This window comes from Arctopsyche grandis, chromosome 10 (assembly GCF_051622035.1).
Source record: "Arctopsyche grandis isolate Sample6627 chromosome 10, ASM5162203v2, whole genome shotgun sequence".
Lineage (NCBI taxonomy): Eukaryota > Metazoa > Arthropoda > Insecta > Trichoptera > Hydropsychidae > Arctopsyche > Arctopsyche grandis.
This window is the reverse complement of record NC_135364.1, coordinates 25,465,152-25,477,454: the sequence shown is the minus strand read 5'-3', so window position 1 is coordinate 25,477,454 and position 12,303 is coordinate 25,465,152. Positions and strand designations below refer to the sequence as shown.

General features: G+C 33.6%; 1 protein-coding gene across 1 annotated transcript in view; it reads right to left on the bottom strand.

The window, feature by feature from the left end:
• Positions 1-5,612, bottom strand: part of dsf (nuclear receptor dissatisfaction) — a 49,516-nt gene extending 43,904 nt beyond the window's left edge. The window contains exon 1 of the mRNA XM_077439325.1: positions 5,603-5,612. Within this exon, the coding sequence (XP_077295451.1) occupies positions 5,603-5,612 (10 nt within the window). The remainder of the gene's footprint in view (positions 1-5,602) is intronic.
• Positions 5,613-12,303: the final 6,691 nt, after the last annotated feature.

Sequence of the window (12,303 nt, the reverse complement as noted above, 5' to 3'; positions counted from 1 at the left end):
AATTTCCTTATTTACTAGATTGTATTCTTGCTTATTATTATCCCTATCTAAATTCCTTTTATGCTTAATTAGGTTTTTTGTTTCCGCTGAAATTTTGCTTAATTTAATCTGTTTCCTGAAACCACCTAATTTCTTACCTGTTGAGGTTAGAACCGAACTAATTACAGTGTTCAATTCCTCGATGTCTGCTTCTGGGTTTAATTTCCCGTATCGATTTCCAAGTTCGAGTTCGAATTCCTTTTTCCTAGACCTTAGTTGAGCGAAATCTGGAGAGTTACTGCATCCTTTTATTAATTTCCTACGTTCGCAATTTATATTAATGGCCATCTTGGCACGGACTAATCTGTGATCGCTGCCTATATCTACTTTACTTAAAACACTAACGTCTTTAACGGAGTGCAGGGCATTTGTTAGGATGAAATCGATCTCGTTTCTGTCTCCTTTAGGACTCTCCCAAGTCCACTTATTGTTGGTGTTTTTCCTGAAAAATGAATTAGTGATGAAGAGCCTGTTGTGTTCTGCGAATTCTATGAGGCGATCGCCTCTGTCGTTTCTTTGGCCGGTACCAAAATTGCCTACTGCTCTTTCTGTGTTTGCCTTTTGTCCTATTTTTGCGTTAAAGTCGCCCATGATTATTTTAAAGTGGTGGCGGCTATTATCGTATGCGCCCTGTAGTTTTTCGTAGAAGTCTTCTATTTCCTCGTCTGGGTGGCTAGATGTGGGGGCGTACACTTGGAAGATTTGACAAGTGTACCTGCTCGAGATTCTTAATACTACATAGCATATACGTTCCGATATGTCGTTTATTTCTATAATATTTCTTTCTATTCTCTTATTGATAAGAAACCCTACTCCTCCTATTCTACCATTTGGTAGCCCTCTCCAGTAGAGACAGTTACCACTTTTTAGGATTATTTGGTTTTCCTGTTTTCGTCTTACTTCGCTAAGTCCTACTAAATCCCATTTGATACTTTCTAGTTCATTCTCTAATGCAAGCACACTTCCTTCACTCGATAACGTTCTTACATTGTACGTGGCTAAATACAGGTTTCTATTAGCTAAGCTATCATCCATCGTCACTCTTACCTTGTTGGAGGTTTGGATATTATTTTTCTCGCATTTATCCAAGATGTGTTGAGAAAAAGGCGGTACTTGAGAGAGATTTCCATTCAAGGAGTGAGTTCTTACCGCCATATACTCTTCTCTGTGGTCAGCTTTGACATATAGTCATCCTAGGTATCACTTGGATCACTTATGAGTTATTACATGCCATTTAACAGGGTTACTTTGTAAGTGAAAGTAGTTAGTTATGATAATAATAGATTAGCAATTGTTATACTACTTTTTTACAGATCTTTATCGTGAGACGCCTCTTTGGAGACAACGGATTTATATATGTGAGTGCGGTTTGCAATTTAATATTTTAATAATAACTTTAGTAAAGTATATAAAATTACACGAATTACTTTAATATAATTTAAATATGAAAAAGAACTGATAGACAGTTGGGAAACACCGTTTCTGTTTGCTATTATTCTATTAAGTAAAGTTCGTTAAAGATTTTTGGCTGGAAGCAATTATGTGGAAGATTTATTGCTTCTGTGGGACCGACTTGGCTGGCGAAGGACCCTTTTTTTGTATTCAGGTAGGGAGATGTATCTCGTTTGACACCGATTTGACACAAAAATTAGCACAAAATTTTTCGAAATAACTGATATAAAACCGCTTTTTACGACCGATTTGCTGTTTATTTTTACACTTAAATTATACTAGGATGCAATTAGTAAAATAAGTGATTAGATGGTTAAGTTAAATTTCGTGCAATAGCCGGGTTTAAGCGAGTAATAGCGGGAGGAACGCAGAAGCACGTCCTCCTCACATGACACGAAAGACCGAACTCCATATGTATATTATAGACATATAAATTTAATATACTGAAAGTGTCATTGATGTACATATAATAACACTATTCGTATGAGTATATATATTTTTTTGATTTTTAAATGCTTTTTATTATTAATAAATTATGTTCACAATACATCTTATATCTATTTTAATAGCTACTGATCTGCTGATAATTTTCTATTTTACAATTTTAATTTAACTTTGTTAGTAATCATAGAGTACTCTGGTGCAAGGGACAGATTGGAGCGCATCCAGAAAAGATTCTTGAGGTATTATCCTATGCATCCTATGAAGATGCTTGTCAACATCTGCTTCCACTTGTCAAGAGGGAGATAGCTGATATCTTAACAACTTTGAACATCCTCTACGACTCGATTGACTGTCCTCAATTATTGAGTAGACTATCGTTGCGTGTGCCTAATAGAACGACCAGATGTAATGAGCTCCTTTACGTCCCTAATATATTTTCTAATTATGAAAGAAGCTCATTCATCTGGCGTGCAATCTCCACTATCAATACACTCATTTCTACCAATTGTGATTTTGACTTATTTAATATTAATACAAACCAAGCTTTTTCAATTTTAATTTAATTTTGTTAGTAATCATAGTATTATATTATTCTAATGTTAATATGTACAGAATAATAGGAAAAAGAGCTCAAAAACCTATTTACAATTCGTATAAATACTCATAATACATCTAATACATAATATTAATTAAAGACTCTCTAAAGTCGACGATCTAAGGCATATTGTGTTTAGGTAATCTGTGTTTATACCTGAAGGGTATACACATTTTGTTGTAATCACCGAGACTCTTCATAAGTGTGTTAGTTTGGTTATTAGTGTTTCTGTCTTAGAATCTACTGGTTAGTTTGTTAGTAATGTCTGTAACTAACGGAATATTATTTATGACATGCAGTTTTTTAAAGTTGGTATATATGGGTGTGTTATAAATTATTTTTAGGGATTTATTTTGTATTATTTGGAGCTTGGAAAGGTTAGTATTCGAGGCGTGTATGAGTATATGTAGTGTAGCGGCAATATGAAAAATGTTCTACAAATCTAAGATTATCTCTCGAATAGCAATCATACTAATGAGAAAAATTGACCCTTTGTAACAACGATAGTTAGTTGAGTTCTGACTTATGGTTAATCCGTAATTTTGGGTCAAACTAATACGTAGTAGGTCAGTGTTCGCCAAATGAGCTGTTTTTGGGGGTAGTTTACATTTTGGGTGTGAACCTTTTTGTTTGACTAATAAAGGACAAATACTTATCAATAAATTCATATTGTTCTCGCATTTTTTGAATTGGAAATAACTGCAATGAATACTTATACTATTTTAGAACCTGTTCTGTCCGGTCATTGAGACTATTTTTGTATGAAATTACTGTTAACTAAATACTTTTTTCTCTAAGCGAGACATTATTTAGCTGCCAGCAGGGATGTTCATTTTATTTAAAAATAATACTTTAAAGTATTTAATTGTTTACCGACCGATATCGTTAAATGAAAGTGCAAACCTTAATACAAAAGTAGGTATAAACCTCCTCAACAGAGAGAAAAATGGAACGAAGGATCTTGTCTAAAATATTTAAAACAAAATTATTTACATTGCTAATGATTTATTTTGTTAAAATACATATTATATTTTATATTGAAAACCCCTGTCAATTGCATCCATAGAAAAAATAGGCCAATAGTATAATCCTGGAAACCAGGCGACCAGGGACGTAAATAAGTAATCATAATAAATTAATATACTGTTAATGGTTTATTTGAGCTTTCATTCCTGTTGAACTGTATGAAAATAAAATAATATATAAAATAGATAATGATCACTGTATCAGTAGCTATTAGAATCTACCTAAGATGTATCGTTAACATAATGTATGAATAATTAAAAGCATTTAAAAATCAAAATCAATCCACTGTTAATTTCAATGATGTACCTACACAAATTTAAGTATAAGAGAGTGATGAAAAAATCTTTAAAAAGTTATTTGTAAGGAAGGATGCCCCAAATTGAACTTGTCCATTTATGATCGTTAATATAAAAACTTACTCAAAGAATGTTGAAAAATGTTTAACAAATGAATTTGTTCCAATTGTATTATCGATATTCTTTTGTTCATTTTTTTCAAACGTTGAACTTTTATGTATCGAAAAATGTTTATATAAAAAACTTTCATTGGATTTATTTCAGGCACTGTTTCCTTTATCGTGGGTATTATTTTTAAATTATCCCACTTTCTCGATATAAATTCCAACCCCCTGCCACCCCCTTCCGAGCGAGAAACGGGATAGAGATGAACAAACATCTCGGTGTTTATTGAACGAACAACCGTATAAGCGGTCTTTCGAATATATGGAGATGGTCCAGAGCAGCTAAGATGGCCCGAGCCGTTTGTCGCTATTGTTGGCTAATACTTCACAAAGCTCCTCTCGGCCACTTTGTGCCTGGGAGCTGTTATCTAAGGGTGCGAAAGGGGATTTGTGGGGTGCAAAGTAGAGTATCGTATACGTGAACAATTCTACCGGCTAATATTTACAGACGTATAGTAGGATTTGAACGTACTTATGTATTCGTATATACATACATATGTGCGTTTATAATTTTGTTTTATTCATAAAATACTGTTATTTGTTATGAAATCAAAGAAAATTAAAAAAAAATTGTACCTACAAAATATCAATTAAGAAAATTTAATGTGATCAAAATTTGATACCGCAATGACTGTTCCTGCAATTTTTTTCAAATAAAAAAGTACTTTATAAAATTTACACGTATTACTACAAATTAAAAGTACCTAGATTAGAGGCAAATGTAATACAAAACATACGAAAGTATAATAAATGGCATGTATGTATAGTTTCGTTCAATAAAATTTAAAATGTTTTCCGAAATATACGTACACTATCCAATTGGAAATTTTCTTCCATTTGTACATTTTCCGGTTCATATTAGAAAAATTGTATCCGTTTGAATAATCCTTAACATTTTAGAATTGAAATATAACAAAACAAATAAATTTATGATTTAATTTTAGTGTAACTAAAATGTATATTTACAACATAATTTTACAGAATGAAATCAAGTGTTTTGATGTTGCTTAGAATTTAATCGAGTCATTTTGATTTGATTTTTAAATGCTTTTTATTATAAATAAATTAAATATTCACAATACATCTTATACATATTTTAATAGCTACTGATCTACTGATCATTATTGTAATTAATTGTAAGTACATTTTAAAGAAAAATATGAACACTTGTTTGTTTAAATAAAACAATAAATCCGAACTTCAAAAACTGTATAATATTTATATAAATATAAATGCCTTTTACAAACTACAAACACGTCTGATTCGATTTTAAATATACAAGATTAGAAATGAACACTATTTTAGCTCTTCTTAAATTTTATTTTAATATTTTAAGCCCTTCCAATCTCCATTTTTAAATAAATATATCATTAACTGATAGAAACGTTACTTAATAATTTTGAAACCAACTGAAGGAGATCCAATAAATATTTTTGATAATACATTAGTTCATAGTTATATTTATATTTTGCTAAATAGCCGCATTAAATAACATATTTTAACTAGTGTGTCGGTATTTTGAATAAAATTGACTAAAAACCTACAATATATATATATAAAGCAATTAATAAGCAGTTAAATCTCACCTGTTCCCATTCTTCTGAGCGGAACCGTCCGCTGTTTATCCCAAAGTGGCGTCAGGTCGACGATAATAATATTATAATAGTCTAACTTTTATAATCAATTCTAAACGTAAATAAGTCAACGGGTTAAGAATTGCTACACGAGCGCGAATGTAGAGCAAATAGCGCCCAATGAGCTAAGAGTCCTTTTCACTTATCATTACAACTTATTTGCAAGTGTTTACGATTGCAAATTTGGCTACGGATATCAAAAAGCGCGATAAGACCCTCTATATGCAACAGCCATTCGTGAACTGATGTCAGAGTGGCCCTCTCCAGCTCGTAGCATCCCTCTCGCGGCATCATCCCACCCCCACCCCCTAACGTGATTCATCCCCGACACCAGAGTGCGAAAGGGATGCTGTTTATGTGAGGGCTGGGTTTATAGGTGTGCGAAGGAGACGACGACAATTGGGCTATACGACTCTGGAGTCTGCAGGCCATTTTGTCATGCATCCTCTTACCCTTCGGTGACTGGGTCACTTCGACTTGAGGAAACTGTATTGCCTTATCGCCCTTTGGATAAGTTTTACAATCAATTATCTTCCGATTGATTTGCTTAGTATTTTTAAATTAACGAATTGATAAATGCCAATTTTGATTTCAATGTAAAGGACACACACTAGAGTATGATTGGTATAATACATACATATGTGGAAAGGGTCTACCTCACGGCACCGAAAGTTAAAAGGTCAAAGATCGAAAATCGAAAGATCTTAAGTCGAAAGATCAAAAAAAAAAGGGTGCATGGTAAACGGTAGTATGTATGTATATATAATATATACATATGAGTGGCATGCGGTGAAATTATCTCTCTTTTTGTCATACAGCCTTGTTTAATGTACGCGCGCAGGATACGGGAAGAAAAAACTGTTCCTCTAGTTCCTGTTGTATCCTGCTCGCGCAAATTAAGTGAGGATGTACGACGGAAGGAGAGAGAGTTTTACCGCACGCCACTGATATATATATATATATATATATATATATATATATATATATATATATATATATATACATACTAACCGTTTTTCATATGTATGCATGGTAAACGAATATTTTCGACTTTTTCACCGTCGACTTTTTTACGGTCAATATTGATTAAAATTCAGTAAGAAAAATTAATATTAATCAAAATGCTAAATAAAGTCAAATGCACTCAAAGAAGTATGGAACGGTGTATTCTTAGCATAACGAGGAGAGATAGAAAACGGAATAGGTGGGTGAGAAGTATGACAAGTATAGTGAATATGTACATAGTGGATAGAATGCAGAGGTTGGAACTTTCGAGTATATCGTGTGTAGATAAAACTTATAACGTGTGTAGATACGCATTGTCTTTCCAGACAATATCTTCTGACGTTGATGTAAAAGGTAAGAATAGGATTTAATGATTGAAATTCGCTATTTATACGTATCTAGAAGTATAGAGCGCTGTATGCTCGGCATAATGATGAAAGGCAGGAAGTGAAATACGTGGGTGAGACGTATGAAAGGAGTAGTGGATAAAGTGGATAGAGTGAAGAGATTGAAATGGCATTGGGCGGGCCACAGAAGAATGGACGAAAGGTAGACAAAAGAAGTGCTTGAATGGTACCCGAGAGAATGCAAAGGGGTAAAATAAAGACCGCGGGGAAGATGGGTAGACGAAATGTGTAGGGTGAGATGGATGGGAGTTGCGCAAAACAGAGACGATTGGAAGCGTGTTGGAGGGGCCTTCATCCAGCAGTGAATGGTGAGCGGTTGTAGATGGTGTTGATTTCAAAGAGTGTTTCAAACTAAATAAATCTGTCAGATCATGATTGTAATCTAATATATAATTTCGAAAGAGATTTTATAAGTTTGTATCATTGGTTGGTAGCTGACGACAATTCAATTGGTTGGATATTATATTTTTTTCGATTCAAATAAATTTAATAAAAAAACAATTGAATATTTACTATTAGATTGGCCATGTTTAAGCTGTTTATATTACAAAAACTGAGCGAAGCCGGGTAAAACAACTAGTACTGCATATACAGAAAGAGCAACGACATATGTAGAATAAAATTATTTTTTTAAGCTTGTATGTAGTTTAATGTCGTTGCTTATAGTTTCTGTATAGGTATAATTACGTACATTCAAACGAAAATAACTTTATTTTACAGTCGTTAATATAATATAGTATCCCACAAAAAAGGAATAGAATGGCGAAAACGTAAGGCATAAACAGATAGAGCTGGATTCGCGATTGGATTCAACTGTGCTGTAGGTCACTGGTCGCCAAGCGAGCTATATTTGGGCGTAGCTATTTTTTCCAGGATTATAGTATTGGCCTATTTTTATCTACAGATGCAGTTGATAGGGATTTTCAATTGAAAATGTAATATTTATTTTAATAATATAAATCACAATAAATTAAATAAACAAGTACTAAGTATTGTAATAAAATAAATCAATAAAAATGTAAATATTTTAGATAAGATATTTCGTTTGCTTTTTATCTTTGTCGGGGAGGTTTATATCTACTTTTGTATTTAGGCTTTCATTTACTTTAAACGACAACGATCTGTCCGTCTGTAATTAACATTATTTCCTGTTTTTAACCATTTGGCTCCTTTGAGAGTATTATTTTAAGATAAAATGAACATCCCTGCTGGCAACTAAATAATGTCTCGCTTAGAGAAAGAAAGCATTTAGTTAACAGCAATTTCATAGAAAAATAGTCTCAATGAACCAACAGAACAGGTGCTTAAATACCATAAGTATTCATTGCAGTTATTTATTTTCAAATGATGCGAGAACAATATCAATTTCTTGACTAGTATTCTTCCTTTATTAAGTCAAACAAAAAAGTCCACACCCAAAATAGTCTAAAAATAGCTCACTTAGCGAACATTGCTGTAGGTGATCGACCGGGTGTGCATAGAAGGACACTATCCGAGTCGGTCGGAGTGCACGTCTACTTGCAAATATACGGTTTATTATTGACATCAGTCGCAAATGTACATTGCTGAAGTGAAATATTTTCGTTTGGAATTTTACTTGATGGGTTGTGCTACTTTGTGAACACTTTTAATTTTTTTTTATATATGTATGTTTATTGAATAAAATATGATTTTGATTGAAAAAGTGAACGTAAAGTGAAACAACCAATTGGTGAAAATTGTAGTTAACGAGGAGTTATTGTGTGTTTTGGTGTTGGAAAGCCAAGTGGTCGGTTAGGGGCGGAGCTAGCCGCAGCCAATGAGAGGCTGGGGGAGGTTCGACGCCATCTGCACTGAAACCGTTTCATCCCCCAACCCCTAAAAACGGGACGACGACTTCAGACGACGCCGCTCGCAATTACGACCACGACGTACAACGCAAATTTCCACACGTCAATAAGTTCGAACAATATTCGTAGACTTCCACTTAACAAATTATCGCACCGATGAAGCAATTATAAAGCTCGAATAAAAAATATATACACACACATATATTCATATGTATATCGAATTTTTAAATTGGTTCTCTTTATTGAATGTGACGTACATACGTTACAAAAAGCCAAACTGGAAATTTGATTAAGGGTTGAATTCGATTGGGTCAATTTGGGGATATTCGCCGTGAATCGTTTTGCCTGTTTCTATTGTATGTACATATGTACCTTATGTAAGGTGACCACTCGTTCCGCGTTTGTAATAATTGTTTGATTTTTGATCATTATAAGCTATTTATTGTTCACATGTTATGTTCAAAATATTAGAGATCATTTTCTATTTTACACATGATTTTTCTTGTTAGTATTAATAGTACATGGGTACATAAATATCCTATTTTAATGTCACTGTATGCATCATAATAAAACAAACTCAAAAACCTATTTACAATTCATAAATTGCAGAGATACAATTTTTTTGTCACATTAAAGAAATCAAAGAGTATCACAGATAAAAGTAAATCAAGATATTCAGATGATCTTTGATTCGTGATGGCCTCGTCTCAGCCAGGTGTTTTTACCGTTTCTGTTGACTAAAAATACTTAAATAATTTATCCAATTGATTAAACTGAAATTTAACGCAATTACTAGAAACCAAATGAAATCAAATTGTATGAAACATAATGTAGAATTCTGTCATGGTAAGTTTTTTCTTGGTTTCAATCTAAAGCAAAGTTAAGTAGGTTTCTGAAATAAAAAGTTCAACAAAATAAGAAAAGGATAACGATTCGTATGTATTGGTTGTGAATCAAAATAGGACAAATATATTGCTACATATTTACAATCCTTATATGTATTTAGATGTTCATAATATATTTTATACATACATATATATTATATTTCACTTAAAAAACTTTTAAAACAAATATTAATTGCTTATATGTGTTTATGTCTGAAGGGCATGTTATTGTTATCACTGAGACTGTTCACAAATTTATTACGTAGTATGGTTATAAATAATTCAACGAAATAAGATGAAACATATGAATTAGAGGTACATATGTATAACCAGAGTACCTGACAAAGCGGTTATAAGATGTACACGTGTAAAAGTGTTTGAATGGTACCCAAGAGAGCTTATGAAGGATTATAAATGAGATGGGTAAACGAATCAAGGAAAATGTATGAGCTTCAAAACAGCATGTTGAAAAGGTTTTTATCCAGAAATTGGGCAGTTATTAAAATTAACGAAGAATGGAGAACAGAAGTACTTGCATAGTTCTCAAGAAAGTTTAAAGGGACGCAAAAAGGCTACATAAAACGAGTGGAGAGATTTTAATGGCAATGTAGTCAGAAGATGTACATATGTACATGGAAAGTGCTTGAAAGGAACAAGAGAGAGTAGAAAGGATCACGCAGATGAATCAGGGACAATGTATGGGGTTCAGAAGAGCATATTGGAAAGGTTTTTGTTCAAGAATTGGGTAGTTATTGAAATGGATGTAGAATGGACAACAGAAGTACTTGCATAGTACTCAAGAAAGTTTAAAAGGACGCAAGAAGGCTTCATGAAAACGAGTGGAGAGATTGAAATGGCAATGTGGTTAGAAGATTACATATGTATATGTACATGGGAAGTGGCAATGTGGTTAGAATACTTACATATGTACATGGAAAGTGCTAATGGAACTGAAAAGATAGTAGAATGGATCACAAGCAAGATAGGTAGACGAATCAAGGAAAATGTATGAGGTTCAGAACAGCACGTTGAAGGATTCCATTAAAAATAGGGTAGTTATTGAAATGGATGAAGAATGGACTACATAAGTTTTTGTACTCTACTTAAGTTATGTACTACATGGAAATTATGGAATTGAGTAGAGATTGAAATGGAAATGTGGTTAGAAGATTTACTTATGTATATGGAAAGTGTTAATGGAACTCAAGAGAAAGTAGGAAGGTTCACAAGTAATGTAGGTAGACGAATCAAGGAAAATGTATGAAGTTCAGAACAGCATGTTGGAAAGTATTTCATCCAAAAATTGGGTAGTTATTGAAATGGATGAAGAATGGACAAGAAGGCTACATGAAAACGATGGAAGTGAGTGGAGATTGAAAGATCAATGTGGTTCGAAGATTTACATATGTACATGGAAAGTACTAATGGAACTTAAGAGAGAGTAGGAAGGATCACGAGTAAGATAGGTAGATGAATCATGGAAAATGTATGAGATTCAGAACAACATGTTGAAAAAAAGGAACAAATCGAATGGTTATTGAACTACATAGGTAAACGAAAGGTAAGCATAGGTAAAGGTAAGGTAATTCAATTAATTACCAAGACTCTTTACAAGTATATTTGTATCTACGAATATATGAAGCGTTGCTTTTTCCATACAAATTCCAAATACATATACAGAATTCTTCATTAGATAGGTGGCTTTTGAAAATTTGGTCACCCACAGCTAATGTCCAACTGTGGCGCGCCAGCGAATGCTTTCTCAAATGTGGTGATTCCCGATGCACTCTCCACCCTTTCGCACACCATCCCTCTCCAACCACCCCTTTGCCCACCCCCTTGCTCTCACCGTAATACCCCCGTGTTGCGACATAATACCACGTTGCGCTGATCCGCATGTTCGCGCCCGCCCCGCGTGTACAAACACACACACGGTTCACTGGATTCGATACAACACTGGACACAAGCTAGGGATGCTACCCGACCTGACATACCACAACACGTCAAATATAGCGTCAACTTCTTAAATTTTTACTTAAAAAGATCAAATCGAAGGGTATTCATCGTTGCGATGATTTAGATTGGTGATTTTCTAGTTGGGTCTTTCGATTTTGGTTGTTTGTGCTCGGTGGTGGGTGTTTATTTTGAAATGTTAGTTTTTGGGGATTTGGCACAGCCCTGTACTTGTCGGCAGCCGGTAGCCATAAAGCCCCCAGGTTGATCGCGCAGTCGGCCATGCGTGTCTAGTCCATGAAATTATTGCCCTATGCTGGTCGTGTACTATTGCACATACGTAAGCTTCGAATTATTATCGCAAACTATATGCAACATGGTATTTAGCGTATGTATTGTGCATACGATTTGATATGATCGATTTTACATGATGGCTGATAGATTTGATAATTTTTTTTATTATGAATTACATTCATGTGCTATTTTATTTTTTTATTTTATTTATCCAATCAATCATGCACACAGATTGCGACCAGGTGCTATACAGATTAAGAATTATATATTAATTATTTAAA